We start from the raw sequence: 16,255 nt of genomic DNA on the forward strand, positions 1-16,255 counted from the left end.
CATCCAGGGGGTTAAGGTAAAGTCCATATATAAGGAGACAGGAGGGACTTTTAGGACGTACCCTCAGTCTCCACTGTGAAGGTCAGGCTGAAGACCTTCCAGTTTAATAAAGCTTCCAGTGGGTCTGCTTCAGGACCCTGAACCATTTTGCTAACCTCATAAAGACATTTCTACAACTCAACATGAAAGAACAGAGAAAGACAGTCGACAAACTTTAAAAAAGAAAGGTATATATTTCTTAAAGACAATGAAAACAATTCTGGATGAAACAGTTTGAGTGACGTCTCCGCAGCTTCAGTCGTCTTCACCGTCTCTGGTGGATTTCTGTCCTGCAAACAGACGTTTGTTCCTCTGAACCTGAAGCTGAGAGCAGAGACAGAGAGACAGACATCACACTTCATTAAGACTTCAACACGTTGATCACTGCAAATTAACAGGATCAATGGAACATGTTTAAGAAGTGTTCATTGGGAACGGTGATGTGAGCCCAGAGTGCAGCAGACCGCCGCGTTGATTCCACAATCTGTGTTGGAAAAGACATCCAGAGGAGGAGGAGGAGGAGTCTCACCTGGGACCCCTCCAGGACGTGAGGGTCTTTCTGAAGGGCGTTGTTTAGACCTTCCTCTGACGTGAAGCCCACCCAGCAGAAGCCTCGGTGGAAGCCTGTCTCTTTATCCTGTCCCAGACAAGACAGATCAGAAGAGGGTGTTCACCTGTGGCTCCGTCAAGCTTTTTACAAAGTCACACTAAACTTAGGCTTTTCTTATTTGTACCCGACTGATCTCTTGACTAAAAGGGCTGAAAACTCCAACATCTGTCAAACATCTCACGATGTTTATCCTGTGATCTTCACCGGGCGCACGCGCACGCTCACGCTCACGCTCACGCAGCGACCAGCAGCCGCTCTGAACGGAGGCGTTGTCCGTCCTTGGATCGTTTCTGTGAGGAACATTGTGGGGGTGTTCTCCTGTGCCCGTCTGAGCGAGCAGCCTCACTCTTCTCATGACTTCCTCTCACCCCCCCCCCAGTCACAGCCTGTGCTAGGCTAAGCTAGCTTGCCAGAGTCCATGAGTGCTGCTTTCTGCACCGAGGGAGTCCAGGGTCCCTCATATGATGATCGGAGTTCTGCCGCCTCTCCACCTGTGTTAGCACCAAAACTACACCGGCCACGGCTACACCGGCAACGGCTAATGGCAGGGGCAACCAGCCGTCCCTTTGTGGGATCTCTGGCACTGGCCCGGCTAAACCGGATTCTCTTCTTCAGTTTGATCATGGATGGACGGACCGTGTTTCACTTGGCCTGGGGTTTCTGAGACGCTGCCCTCTGTCCTGACTGCTCCTCTGGTCTGCAGCACAGCAGGGAGCCGCTGCGGCAGTGGAATACCAGCGACCGGCCTGCCGGACTGAGACCTTACGTTTGGAAGGACTTCTCAGAAAGTTCAGCTGCATTTTGGACGGTCAATTTTCAGAAACAACGGCCGAACAAAAGAGTAGATGGTTTGATCAAAGCCGTCAAAAACATGTGCAGTGGACCCTGGGACGAGGGGACCCGATGAGAGCGGAGAAATGGTGGTGCAGGGACACAGTGGAGACTCCGCTGTTTCACTTGAACCACCAGGGAGTCCAACATCAGGCCTGTGGGCCCAAAGCGGCCGCTAAAGGTTCCACTCCGGCCAAACCACCAAGGGAGGAGGATATATAGGATTTACTGGAATTGGTTTGTTGACATTTCACAGTTTGCGCCAGAATGTTTCATTAAATTGACTTCATGTTGAAACTGCGGTCATTTTTAGTACTAATTGCCTGATCTTGCAAAATTATAAAGAATTTCATGGCGTACAGCGCTGCGTGCATTCCTCGTGCGGCGAGTCCCTCCTACACTCACCCTGCTGCTCTGGCAGTCATTTCAAAGTTGCAGTACAAGGAAGTAATTCGAGCATAACAGTACACGGACTTCAGAAGCTGGAAAAAGCACATCCAATCCTTAGGCGCCATCCTCTTGAGGACATTTTAGTCCATTGTTATGGACGCTACTCATCCCCTAAACCAGGGGTAGAAGTTGCTCCCCTCTAGCAGGACCCCAGGCCACTAAAACCTCTACCTCCATCTGAGTCATAAATGCTGAGAATGTACTTTATTAGGTACCTGATCCTGTCTTGATGCTGCCGACTGAGCGAGACTGTTGCACTGAACTCCACCCGACAAAAGACTGGGGATGTCCCGATCCGATCTCTACCGATCGGATCGGGACATCCCCACAAAAGAGTGGTGCTAATGCCCGTGTTCATTTCCTGTTTATGGGATAATAGTGTTTTACTGTGTTACAACTGCTGCACAACAAATCACCCTTCAAGGGACAAATGAAGCTGAAATGAAAGTTATTCTCTTTAAAGCTCATTTTTGTGACCAAAAGGTTTTATTAAACAAGATTTCTGCAATAAAAAAATCAGCAGAACATATTTACATGAACAAAGAATCTGATAAATAAACTTTGAATCTTGTACTTCCCACAATTCAAAGTGTGATCAGAGTGAATCTCTGGACACTCACACCCTGTGAGCAGATTAGTGCTGCTTCTGATCTTTGTTGAATACTTACAAATGGTAGAAGACATCTCTTGACGTGTCCAAACTGTCCAAAGTACTCCTTCATCTCCTCTGGAAAAACAACATGTGGCGTCGTGAGAACCTCAACAGACTGTCATGGACACAGAATTACACATCAGGAGTAAAATAATCTCCCTTCACGTTGTAAAGGGTTTCCTCATCCCGACCAGCTTCAGGATACATTTCTGTTGGTCACTGGACTAAACTCTGTGGACTGAATCCGTGATGTATTTCTGCCCGACGTTCACCACATCCCTGCTCTTACGGTGCAGAATGTCAGAAAACACTACAGAGTCCACAAACCTCTACAGAATACAGAAAACACGGCAAAATTCACCAGAAGGTAACGGAAAGGCGAGGTACCTGCTGAGGGCAGGGTCAACACTGATTGGAGGCCCTGCCAATGACACGCTCGTCGCCGATTGGACAGAAGCACACGCCGTCGTTCTAACAGGAAGTCAAGACGACTTTGAAACATGAGCGCCAACGAAAATCCTTATTTTGATGTGAGGTGATACTTGATATGCTGTCAACCTCTCACAATATAACTCTCAGTATGCGCACTGTGAAGATGCGTTTGAAAGAACTAGGATTGTTAAGAAGAAACCCGCTGTCCTGTTTCCTTAAGCAGTTCCTCGTTAACAAGGAACCCCAAGGCAGGCTGTGCCAAAATCCAGAATACAAACTGTACTTGCACCAGCGTCACGTGAACGTGACTTCCGTTTGGAGAGCACATCTCATGAGTGTAACGGCACCATTCAAATGTTTTGTAACATAAAATATAAGTAATGACTACATGGGTTCACACAAAGACATGCCAAAGAAGAAACACGCTCTCCAACCGTTATTGTCACCATTACATTATTACTTGTCTTGACATTATTGTATACATGAGAAACTACAAATTCATTGGCTGTTGTCAAACAGGACAACGCGCGTCCAATCAAAGCTGAAACGATCAACAGCGTGCGTCTTGATAGCTCTTCATTCTTATTGACCACTAGGTGTCCTCCTGGAGCACTGTGTCACACGTCAACGTGCGCTGAGCGGCGGGCCGCATCGACTTCCTGTTGAAAAGATGGACTGTGCGTCTGTCCTGCCATCTGCAGGAAGGTTTCCATTGTGTTTCTAATGTTTACATTGTTTTTGCACTTCCGGGCCGCCGTATGTTTTTGAGAAAAGAAACACGGTTCAGATTCAGTTTTTTTATCTTTAAATCACTGAGCGCATTTTAAATAAAGAAAAGGACTAAACGGTTCTGTTATTGTCACAGCTTCATTGTCTGTGATGTTTAGAACTACCTCGTGTGATGGAAACACGTTAAACAACCGTGAATGAAAAGCTTCACCTTTTCCAATCAACTCGCTCTGTGACCTTCCAGCTGCTCCGCAGGTCTGTCCTTCTTTTACCAGACGGATTCCACATCTTTAATGATTCAGTTCATTCTGATTCTAACATTACAAGGCGGTGCTACAGTAGTTACAGTCTTCGTTTCTATAAACCCTGGAGGACATGAGTTGGACCTCCTGGACGGCTGCCAGGGAACCGAGAGCCGTTTGTCTCGGACCTGCTTCACAAAACAGTCCACACATCTGAACCTGGACAGTTTGATTTGATTTACCGTTCCAGTAAAATCCTGAGCAGGAAGAACACTGAACCCTAGAACAGGAAGAAGAGTCTAACACACTCCCCACTTCTACAACCATCAGAACCACTCAGATCCAACGCCTAGAGTCAAAACACACACAGGAGAAGCACGACAGGTTCAGTAAATATTTGTGGGACTTTACGGGACTGAAGAGGCGCTGAGGTCATCTGATGAGAGGCTGCTTGAAGCACCGAGGTCAAACAACAAGCCTTAGGGTGACCAGGCTCTGGAACCAGCTCCCCATCCACACCGTCACCACGTGGGCTTTTTAAGTCAAAGCTCAAAACCTGGCGTCTGATACAATATCACTGCTGGTTTGTTGCTGTTCATTTCTATCGTGTATTTCACTGCTGTCTCCGTTTTAGGTTTCTGTGTGGCTTATAAGCACCGCCTGTCACTGTGACGCATTTAGATCTGGACTGACGGAGGTTAATGACATCAAATATAAATGAGCTGAAGTGGAGCGTTCACCGCCTCAAAGGTCTCTCACACACACACGCGCACGCGCACACACACACACACACACACACACACACACACACACACACACACACACACACACACACACACACACACACACACACACACACACACACACACACACACACACACACACACACACACACACACACACACACACACACACACACACACACACACACACACACACGAGTTTAAAAAAGAAGACTCACTTCCGGCCACAGTCCAGGGGATTTTAGACACAAAGAGCTCAAACACCTTCTTCGTGGAAGCTGCCATGTTGCCTCACTGTGACCTCCCGTACTTCTTCTCCTCTGTAAGGGCATTTCATCAGCAGGAGGAGGCTGCACTGCCCCCTGCTGGACGGTATCGTTAATGTGAATTTATTTATGGAACATTTAAAAACATTTCAAACCTGCTGGTACAGTCTGTATACATGCCTCTATGTCTCATGACCTTTGTTAGAATACATTTATAAAAGGCCTGTTTAAGTTATTTGTATATTATCTGATTAACCCGGAAGTGCAGCAGCGGAGATTCGGTGACGTCATGGTCAAGATGGCGGCCTTCATGGTGGACAGCGGGGAAGACGCTTTTAGAAAAATATTCAAGTTTTACAGGAGAAGAAATCCTGCGCCTGATCTGACAGGAGTCACGGACTTCTCTGGAAAAGTACCGGGTGACAGGGTGAGTGGAAACGGAAGGTTTCATCTGACTTGGAGGAGCAGGGCTCACCCGGTCACAACGGGCTGAAAGGAACTCGTTAACACGTTACTTAACTTTTACAAGTTAAGTAACGTGTAACCTGTTTACAAGTTAAGTAACCGGAAGAACCAAGTCCTGTTTATTCGTTAGCTAACCAGAATAGCAAGGACCTGATGACACCTGACCACAAGTTGACAGGTTACTGAACCACCGTACTGGAGTAACGCCAGCCGCAGTTTAAACTAGAATGCCTGTTTACATCGCGTATTACGGTAAAGCTATCAGAAGCCGACGGGAGCGTCATGGTGCGTTCATGTACACCTCAGTTACAAGCTTAAATCACAACAGTAGTGTACAGGCGTGTTGTAACAAACAATCATTGAAAATCAAACAGTGGAAACATGGACTCCAGATCAAGATGGACAGCAGATATGGGTTTTATTGTCTTCATCAGATTTGCATTAAATTGCACCAAAACACAGAAACACTACTGCCAAAAGTGAAAGAGACTGATCTTGATCTCGCATCCACGTCTCCATTGTTCCAATCATAAAGCTACAAGAACAGCACACATAAGGCAGAGGCATGACAAGAATTCAAGAAGTATTTAATAGCCCAAACATCAAACTTCAGTAGACAGTTCAGATGAAGACTTGGTTGTCCTAAAACCAATCATATGTTAAAATAAAAAATCGGATTTAAAAATGATGACGACAACAACAAATAGCAAACAAGCATGAGAAACAGGTACAAACCCCCAGATTGTCACACTGACTGGTAAACAGAGGACTGACTAATGATCTAGCAGAGAGGATGGAGATGACCAGGTGAGTTGGACTTCTGTGAATGGAGGACAAGCAAAAATGGTTAAAAGAAACCAGATTCAGCAAAAGGAAAGAATGACAATGAGAAACAGATGTACCTGTGGGCCTGTAGAACAAGAATGTGGTGGAGTTTGCTGAAAACAATGAGATATTCTATGAATTCTTTGACCATAAGGATGTACAGTGCCATGCATATCGGTGTGAATTCAGTGTGTAATTGTGAGAAAATGCTACAGTGATTCTAGTTGAAAATACGCACAGAGGTACCTGGGAGTGTGTAGAACAAGGTTTAGATTAGGTGTGATCTTTTTATCAGTGGATATGTAGGAGGATGAGTGATGGTTCATGTGTTACATGTTGTTAGTTCAAACTAAAAGCCAACAAGGCTGAGCAGAGTCTGGCTCCATGCTGGAGGCCTGAGTGATGCGGTTGAAGGAGTGAGAAGGTCCTTTTGCCATTTCTTTTCATTTCAACAAACAGCTTCTTAACCCACCTTTACTTTAGCAAGTTTTCTTGTGGTAATAAATTACACATTTTTAATAAACCAACACATGGGACAAAGATAGAAAGAGCAACATAAACCTCCAGCTGATCTTACCTGAGCTGCTCCTAACAAAACTATTCCTACTCTCATTAATACTGATATAACTACAGCTACCATTTCATTCTTATTACTGCAGGCTGATATGTTCTACATAGACAAGAAAGCAATTGTTTCCCTTAACAGAAGAAAATCCTTTACTCTGTTGAGCTTCGAGTACACGTGTGAAGAAACCAAAGACGACACAACAAATGTGTGTTTGAACAACAATTAAATTTACGTCTCCGAGTGGGTCACGCCACGTCACTTCCGGCATTTGCGTGTCGTCTACGTAACTTGCTGTGGGTCGGCTTTCGCGTACGTAACTTCCTTCATGTTCAGTCCGTTACGTCACTTCCTGTGGGTCGGCTTCTATATACGCCACTTCCGGTGCGTTATTTTGCGTCATTTCCATCCATGCTTCCACATAGCACCATTTCAAGATGGCGGCGACCAAGAAACAAATATGGCGGCGCCCGCAACACCGCCATCTTGGTTTTCCCCGCTGGCATCTCTTGTTAGCTTCTGACTGCTTTACCGTAATAGGCGATGCAAACAGGCATTCTAGTTTAAACCGCAGATGGCGTTACTCCAGTACCACACTGTCGTGTGATGAGGGAGAACTTCTCTGAGCAACTATCATTACAGGAGTCTCGAGTCTGATGATTAGGAAGTCTGTAATGAATATGAATCCTGAAATGTATTCAAAATGCTTATATTGTGTGTGTGTGTGTGTGGTAATGTGATAGGTAGTGCCAGCTGAACTGGACTTTGCCGCAGTGAGCGATGTGGAAGCTTTCAGAGTCGGACTGAAGCCTGTCAGGGAGTGGAGAGCTTTCAGCCTGCAGGGATATCCAGGTAAATATCCGTCCATCCATTATTAATCCATCCATCTTCTGTCACCTGAAACGTCCTCAAGCTGTTCTGGTTGGACTCCAGAGGCCGATACTACAAATGGGGATTTTCTCTGATCGGGGTCACTTCAGGGCTAACCTTGAGGTTTCCATACTACGACGCTGGTTCACTCCTCACCGGGGTAAATCACCCTGGCGCTGAACCTCTAACCTGCTCCGGAGCAGTTTCTGATCTGGATACGAGATCGGGTCTAACAGCACCACCTCCTGACCAATCGGATCTCTTGGAAAATGACCTGCCCTTTCTTAGCACATCCTGATTTGTGCGCAGGGTGTGGGAGGAGCTTATAAGAGAAAGACTTTTAGGGATAGATGCAATCCTTTTGACATTATTCAACAAAGTCTTGTACAAAGACATACTTCAAAGTTCTGAGTGACTTGTTCTTAACCTGGTCCGTTTAGCTCCACTAGGGTTGCGTTTGTAATAATGAGGTTAATGGTTATTGATTCCTGGCAGAAGTTGGAGGAATGGCTTCGTATGGCCTCTGCTTCCAAGCAAATGTTTCCAACCTCACAGCATCGACACCTTCAGCTGTGCTGGACCTGTTGTACATCAGGGCCACGAACTTCTCCAAGGTCTCCAGGTCTTCATGATCTGCCACAGGTAGGCCGAGTTTGCTGAAGACACCAGAACCCTCATCACCAACGTCCCAGGTTTGCCAAGCAGTCTTTCTCCCTGTCCCACTGAATGCTGAAACGTCCCGGCCAGTGAAGGTACTGAAGAAGAGCGTCCCGTTATTTTCTGCGAGAGTGCAACACAGGCCATTTACAGGAACCCAGCTCGGGTTCTGTCCTTGGGCAACTCACTAAACTTCTGAAGTGGATCAACAACTCTGACTGTGATGGTGACAACATCTGTGTTGCTGCCCTCAACTGGCATGCTCAGAGATCAGCTGCTTCAGATTGATAGTGCGGTTGGTGACAGCATCTTCTTCCTTGGTCACGATGACCACACGTCCAGTCTTATCAGACAGAAAGTTAAACAGCTCCGCTTCGTTGTCATTTTCTCTCAGGAAGTTTCACCAGTTTGACAGAATCTGGTCCTCCCGTCACCCTGCGTCTCGCTCCGTGTCCTTGCTAGATGGCCGGAAGAAATCAACAACACTGTTTGTTCTCCTGTACCTGGTAGAGTATGCTTGTATTGTAGGAAGTACATCAAGCTTTGCATACTCTTTGAACTCCATTGAGGGAAACAGAACAAGTCAGATCTCAGATGAACCTCTAATGTAGCAGAATATCAGGATTCTGGGCCTGATATCTGGTACAGGGAAGCCAGTGAGTAGGTACACGGTTCCAAATTCAGATTCTACTCAGTCAGGAATGTTTGACTTCACTCCAAAATCATTGAGATAGGAAAAGTCTTTGTGATTTTGTTATTAAATGCAATATCTCTGTATATTCAAAGGCCATCTTGAAAATGGCTGCCATCTAGAATTTTCAGGTAGCTAATGGGTTATTAAAAAAAATGAAAAAGCAATCTCCAAGGATTATGTGTGCCAGTTTTGGTGCTTGTTTTTGGAAATTAACAATTGTTCTGAAATTTGCAATGATCTGCTCTACTAAGAGAAGTAATCCCTCCAGAGTCCTGAGCTCCCTGTAGAACCTGCCTGGTAAACTTCTAGTAGGAGGCCACCAGGGGGCGTCCAGCTCAGCTGAACCTCCTCACCTGGCTCTTCTCTGTGGAGGAGGAGCAGCTCCACTTTGAGTCTCTCCTGATGGCTGAGCTCTTCACTGAATCACCAAGAGTTTGTTATTTATGTATTCTTTTTACATACCCCCCCCCCCCCCCCCAAAAAAAAAAACCCCCAGAAGAGCAGGAACCAGAGGGGCTAAAACCAGAAGAGCAGGAACCAGAGGAGCCAAAACCAGAGGAGCAGGAACCAGAGGAGCTGGAACCAGAGGAGCTGGAACCAGAAGAGCTGGAACCAGAAGAGCTGAAACCAGAGGAGCTGGAACCAGAGGAGCTGAAACCAGAGGAGCTAAAACCAGAGGAGCTAAAACCAGATGAGCTAAACCCAGAAGAGCAGGAACCAGAGGATCAAGAACTCACCTCAGTCACCTCTGACAGTCACCATCAACTCCACAATGTGAGACCACAAGATTAACTCCTGGAGAATTTGCATCAAACTGCTTCTGCTCCAAATGCAGCCAAAATACTGCCTGTTTTCCTGCACTGTTGGTAGATGTACTATCAGTACAAAAAGTACTCCCAGAAGGTTTTTTCACTTTGGGGATGTGGCCCTTGGGAGTCACTGGGTGTTCTTGGACAGAAGCAGAAGAAGGTGTTTGCTTTCTGAGGATCTGTTCCACAATGAGAAGACACAGAGTCAAACAGAGTGGGAGTGAAGAGGTGTTTCTAGAGGGTTTTGTTCTTGTATTTTGTGTTTATAATGTGTTTTTATACTTTACAGTCATGTTTTATAATAGTCTAGCAGCTATGAGAGATGAAAATACTGAAAGTAACTTTGTGTCATCGATAAAAGAATCTTCATTCCTGCAATGGGGTATAGTGCTTTCTTTACCATCAATGGCTGTTGTCATTAATTTGCATTCTACCTACATTTATATGTATTTTATGCGGTAATAATAATAATAATAATAATAATAATAATAATAATAATAATAATTGGAAATGAATGGAGGCATCAAGGGGTCATTATTGTGTGTTTCTGTGTGTTGGTCAGGATTTATTTTCATCTCCAATCCTTTCTTGCGGGGCTGCCAGGCCTTCTGGGTGACACAGTGTCTGAAGACGTATCCACAGAAACCAAACATCTGCAACCTGGACATGCACATGAGTCCGTCTGACATCCAGGACGTCTGGGGACAGAGTGCAGCCACCCTCAGGTCAGTCAGTTCACCCTCAGGTCACAGTCAGTTGACCCTCAGGTCAGTCAGTTCACCCTCAGGTCAGTCAGTTACCCTCAAGTCACAGTCAGTTAACCCTCAGGTCAGTCAGTTACCCTCAGGTCAGTCAGTAAACCCTCAGGTCAGTCAGTTCACCCTCAGGTCAGAGTTAGTTAACCCTCAGGTCAGTCAGTTACCCTCAAGTCACAGTCAGTTACCGTCAGGTCAGTCAGTTCACCCTCAGGTCAGAGTTAGTTAACCCTCAGGTCAGTCAGTTACCCTCAAGTCACAGTCAGTTACCCTCAGGTCAGTCAGTTACCCTCAGGTCAGTCAGTAAACCCTCAGGTCAGTCAGTTACCCTCAAGTCACAGTCAGTTACCCTCAGGTCAGTCAGTTAACCCTCAGGTCAGTCAGTAAACCCTCAAGTCACAGTCAGTTACCCTCAGGTCAGTCAGTTAACCCTCAGGTCAGTCAGTAAACCCTCAGGTCAGTCAGTTACCCTCAAGTCACAGTCAGTTACCCTCAGGTCAGAGTTAGTTACCCTCAGGTCAGTCGGTTACCCTCAGGTCAGTCGGTTAACCCTCACGTCAGTCAGTTGACCCTCAGGTCACAGTCAGTTACCCTCAGGTCAGAGTTAGTTAACCCTCAGGTCAGTCAGTTCACCCTCAGGTCAGAGTTAGTTAACCCTCAGGTCAGAGTTAGTTAACCCTCAGGTCAGTCAGTTACCCTCAGGTCAGAGTTAGTTAACCCTCAGGTCAGTTAGTTAACCCTCAGGTCAGTCAGTTACCCTCAGGTCAGAGTTAGTTAACCCTCAGGTCAGAGTTAGTTAACCCTCAGGTCAGTTTATGTGAGGGCTGAGGAACCGACAGACAGAACGTGTAACTTTGGTTGAGATTTTCCTCTCAAAGGAAAGTGGACCAAGCAGAATCTGGTGTCGGTCTGTTCTGCCACGTCTCTTTCTGGATCAGTGGAGCAGCTTTGGAGACGGACTGGAGTTGATGTTGAAAGCAGCTCAGCGACTCTGGGTGCTGTTAGGTTTCCCATCAGTCCAGTCAGACCCTCAGTTTGAGGTGGAGCAGTTTGGACCCAGAGTCTCTCCACTCTTTCTCCCTCTCCGTCACTAATGACCTGCAGCTCTGACTTTAATGTGACTGCAGACATTCTGATGCTGCTCTGGTTCCAGAGGTTGTAACGCTGTTATGTGGGACTGTCTGTCCTCTCACCTCCTCAGCTCTAGGACGTATGGACTCTGCTGCTTGTCTCTGCTGCTCATGACATTGTCCTGAAACGTTCACTGAAAACCTTGAGCGGGTTCTCCAGACATTCTGAGTTTGTATAAAAAGTGATGTGAAGACGTGTGTTTTTGAAGTGTTTTTCCTCGTCTGACCTGAAGCAGCAGAGTGTGTGAACACATTAATGTCCCTGGTGTGCACCAGTGTGCGGCCTGCCTGTGTAACCGGGCCTCTGTTCGATTCCCAGCTCCCCGGTCGGTGCACAGAGGAAACCAAAGACCCTGCTGGAGAGGCTGCGCTGGGTGACGCTGGGATATCACTACAACTGGGACACCAAGGTGAACAGCACACTGCTCCCAAACCCGGAAATCCTTTGGAAAAACACACGTCAGCTGTTTCAAGGAGTCGTGATTTAAACCAGTGAGCCCCTGAAAAGGTTCTTAGATGACTAACAAATGTCTCATGAAGTTGTTTTCTTAAGCTTAAAGCACCGAGCGGTTCCCTCTGGGATTAACAGTCTGCCTCAGTTAAAGACTCATTCTAGATAAATACTGAATTTTCATTTACATATAAAATGTATCGTGAACCGACGGTCCCCAGACCAGAAATAAGTTGTTATCTTAACGTTTATTTAGTCTGCATTACCCTTTCAACTTCAATCTAGACTGAAGCTTGATGTAAAGCTTTGTGCTTCTACTGATTGTTTCCTCAGTTTGATCAATCGTTTCTGATAAACAAACTTTGTTTTAATGTGCATATAAAGTTGTATGCATAAAGTGCTCAGTAATTTCCGTTTGGGATGATCACAGTATTGTTGTTCTGAATGAGCGTCTACCTTCTTATAAGGAGACTAAAAAGAAAACGTGACTTTAGAATATCGATGAATTGCCTGAAAAAGTCCAATGAAGTGACTGAAGTTTGTCTGAAATTTCTTCAGAAGAGCCTGAAGTGTGTGTGAAGCTGGATAAAGAGCCTCCATAAGGAACCGTTCACTGTAGAACCAGTACGGTACCGATACCCGGTACCTGATGTGGTAAATGTTCATTTGTTCTGCAGTAAAATCTCAAAATGTTTCAATTTTCCTATATTTATTTCTTAATATGTTAACTTTAACAAATATGTCAAAACGACATCACCGTTGTTTCTTCCAGATGAAAACGCTGAGCTACGGCAGCGCAGAGCCGTTTTTTAATCACGCACAAACTAGAATTAAGTCCGGCTCAGAAAATGGCCGCCTCGACACTCCCTCAGTCACAGGGCTGCGTCTACGTACCGGAACGTGGTACCACTTGATGTGAGCTGAATCGGTACTGGGTAGTACTGATGGAATTCAGAGAGTACTTGTCGGAGTACAGAATTGGGTGGTGGTGTCTTCATTCTGAGAGCCGTTCCGCTCCCTGCTCCTCCAGACGTACTCGGCCAGCAGCCACACTCCCTTCCCTGCCGATCTGCACTCCCTGTCTTCTCGGGTGTCGGCGGCCTGCGGGTTTCCAGGGTTCAGGTCCGAGGCCGGGATCCTGAACTTCTACCGCTCTGACTCGTCTCTGGGGATCCACGTGGACGAATCCGAGCTGGACCACACTCGGCCGCTGCTGTCCTTCAGGTGAGGTGGGGGCTGTTCACATGTTGTCCTTGATGTGTGGTCTTACTGACATGAGGAAAATATGTCTTCGATAGTTTTGGACAGTCTGCGATCTTCCTGTTGGGGGGCACGTGCCGACAGGACTCCCCCACTGCCATGTACATGCGCAGTGGAGACATGATGGTGATGTCGGGTCCCAGCCGCCTCCTGTACCACGCCGTGCCGTGCATCCTCCCTGCAGCGGCAGGACACACCACTCTGGAGCTGGAGGGCTGCAGCCCCGCCTCAGGCCCGCAGGGCGGCACATTGCTGGAGCCGGTGAGCCAGGAGGACTGGACCGTGTGCTGCAGGTACATCCAGACCTCCAGAGTCAACGTGACGGTCAGACAGGTGCTGGGACCTGGACAGAGCCTCCCACCGCCACACGCCTCCAGCCCCTGGACTGCAGGGGGGCGGGATGAAGACGGACGCAGTGACAAGAGGAGCAGCAGCGACGGGAACTCTGTCCAGACTTCACAGACATGAAACACGTAAAGAAAACAATCCAGAGACGTTCAGGTTTTATATCAGAGTTTTTATTGTTTCGCGTGTCAGAAGGTCTGAAGCATCTAAACAAGAGACAATGCTGGAGTCCAAAACATTGAGGTCACAGACGCAGCGTCTGGAGGCTCCAGATCAGAAACCAAAAGCCTGGGGAGACATGGCTGCTCAGTCCAGTGTCGGTTCCTACCCGGGGTCTGGGTGTCTCCTGCTCTGGTCTGCTCAGGACAGCCAGCGGGGACATCTGTCCTCTCTCTGCATTTTATTCCATCGGAGAAGATTTCAGTGAGGAACCGTTAGGAACCACAGGTCTTCAGAATGACCTGCACTGGGTCATGTAGTGGTCTGCACTGTCCCCTCTCTCCTGGTCCTGGTCCTGGTCCTGGTCCTGGTCTGTGTGGAGTTTGAAAGCTCTTCTTCTGACTTACATCCACAATCCAAAGACAAGTTAGGTTTACTCTAACAGACCCCCCCCACACACACACACACATTGAATAAAGTGGTGAAAATGATGAAGTGAATGAACAGATGCTGATCTGATCTTTCTGTTGTCTTTAGTCAATTCTAGCTCTTTATTTCTCACACACAATCGTTATACGTAGTATAAAGTCATAAAGTGCAGTGAAATGCTTTCAATACGTGTTTTGCCCCAAAACAACAGTTTTTATAGGATAGAGAATTAAAACAAAATTAATTTAGAGCACAAGTAAGGAAAATGGCACACTATCTGACAACAGTAATAATATTAAAGAAAATGAAGGGGCACAACAGAGAAATAGATAAACATAGGTAGATCAGTTTCAAATAGTGCCAGTAAACAATATGTACAAGGCAGTTTGTCGGGTCTGTTTTCCTCAGTTCAGCAGGCGGACAGCTTGAGGAAGGAGCTCCTCCTCTTCCTCTCTGCGTTTGTCTCCAGACCGCAGTAACGCCGCCCTGCTGGCAGCAGAGAGAACTTGGCCTTTAACCTGCATGGTTTGTTGTAATGTCCTGCAGGCTGGCAGGTGGTTCTGGTTCTGATGGCGCTCCGCCAAGCAGAACCCCCCTCCCCAGGACCAAGAAGTCCTGCTGAGTGCTGCTGCTCCTCCAACCAAAACACTCTCACTGGGGCAGGTGTAGAGGTTTCTGAGCACCTTGAGCGGAGCTGAAAGTCTCTCAGGTGTTGGTGTGACGGTACCACATCAGGTCCAGTGTGATGTGGACACCCAGGTACCTGAAGCTGTCCTTCTCGGTCCGCTGATCCTGAGTGGCTGCTCCGCCCTCTGCTGCTCCGCCCTCTGCTGCCTCTTGCTGTAATCCACAAACAGCTCCTTGGTCTTGCTGACATTCAGGTGGAGGCTGTTGTCTCTGCTCCAGTCCTCCAGGTGGCTGACCTCCATCAGGTCCTCCTTGTTGTGGTTGGAGGACAAACCCTCCACTGCAGTGTCGTCAGCAGACTTGATGATGGTGTTAGAGTCTGATGTGGGCACAAAGCCATAAATGTATAGTGGGAACAGCTGAGGGACATTTTTTACATTATTTATACTTTATACTCCATAACAATGAAAAACATTCAAGTTTAAATTTAGAGTGAAATTGGACTTAATGTGGCCCCTGAACTGAAATGAGTTTGACTCCCCTGATCTGACCTGTTTACACAATCATTAGGCAAGTGAGCGTTTTGGCCATCTCACATTTTGATGCGCCCATATATTAATATTAATCATTCTAAGAGGTCATTTATGATTTTAATCCGTTTTCTGCTGTGTGACCTGTACTGGCCCCGCTGGAAAGCTGCAGCAGCAGTTCACCCTCCGGACGGCAGGGGACACTGCGGCGCGCTTCAAAACTTAAATCGTGTATCGTGTCGTCACAAGTGACGTCACAGACCAGGAAGACTGTCAACTACAGCTCTGTAAAGACATTTTCTACCAAAACAAATCACTTTTAAAGGCGAGTATGACTTTAAGGTTTTCTTTATGCGCGTCCAGATCCGAGTAACGGGTGTTTATATGTGAGGCCCAGCGGTTTTGAACTGGTTGATCTGTTTGGAGACGCCAGTGTGTCAGGTTAGCATCAGTTAGCCGGGAGGCTAACAGCTGAGCTGGAGCAGAGCAGATGTTTGATTTGTAACACGACGGACTGCGTTAAAGTCACTTACTGTCTTTGGTTCCCTGCTGTTATGAAACTTTCAGGAGGTTTACATCCGCAGGGTGAGTGTCTTCCTGCTGATTGTTAGCATCAGTTAGCTGAGATGCGCCCAGTTGAGCTGGAGAATCCAGAGTTTGATTTCCAACATGAAATACTGAATTAAAAAT

At 46.7% G+C, this 16,255-nt stretch overlaps 3 protein-coding genes across 4 annotated transcripts in view; 2 read left to right on the plus strand and 1 right to left on the minus strand.

Annotated features, from left to right (window-relative positions):
• Positions 1-209: 209 nt before the first annotated feature.
• Positions 210-5,055, minus strand: slirp (SRA stem-loop interacting RNA binding protein). Its single transcript, XM_080485259.1, has 4 exons — positions 4,947-5,055; positions 2,599-2,657; positions 569-676; positions 210-363 (listed from the first exon to the last, which is right to left on the minus strand). The coding sequence occupies exons 1-4, from the start codon at positions 5,011-5,013 to the stop codon at positions 295-297; spliced, it is 303 nt and encodes a 100-aa protein (XP_080341385.1). The 5' UTR covers positions 5,014-5,055; the 3' UTR covers positions 210-294.
• Positions 5,056-5,269: 214 nt separating this feature from the next.
• alkbh1 (alkB homolog 1, histone H2A dioxygenase) lies at positions 5,270-14,492 on the plus strand. Its single transcript, XM_080485619.1, has 6 exons — positions 5,270-5,421; positions 7,593-7,701; positions 10,442-10,604; positions 12,084-12,174; positions 13,246-13,439; positions 13,514-14,492. Exons 1-6 carry the CDS (start codon positions 5,284-5,286, stop codon positions 13,941-13,943), a joined length of 1,125 nt encoding a protein of 374 aa, XP_080341745.1. The 5' UTR covers positions 5,270-5,283; the 3' UTR covers positions 13,944-14,492.
• Positions 14,493-15,794: 1,302 nt separating this feature from the next.
• stx12 (syntaxin 12) overlaps positions 15,795-16,255 on the plus strand; it is a 28,338-nt gene continuing 27,877 nt past the window's right edge. The window contains exon 1 of one of the 2 annotated variants that reach the window (XM_080485620.1): positions 15,795-15,890. The gene's annotated coding sequence lies outside the window, so the exon portion shown is untranslated. The remainder of the gene's footprint in view (positions 15,891-16,255) is intronic. The other variant, XM_080485621.1, reaches the window with a different exon arrangement.

Source organism: Lipophrys pholis (assembly GCF_963383615.2).
Source record: "Lipophrys pholis genome assembly, chromosome: 17".
In the NCBI taxonomy this organism is placed as follows: domain Eukaryota; kingdom Metazoa; phylum Chordata; class Actinopteri; order Blenniiformes; family Blenniidae; genus Lipophrys; species Lipophrys pholis.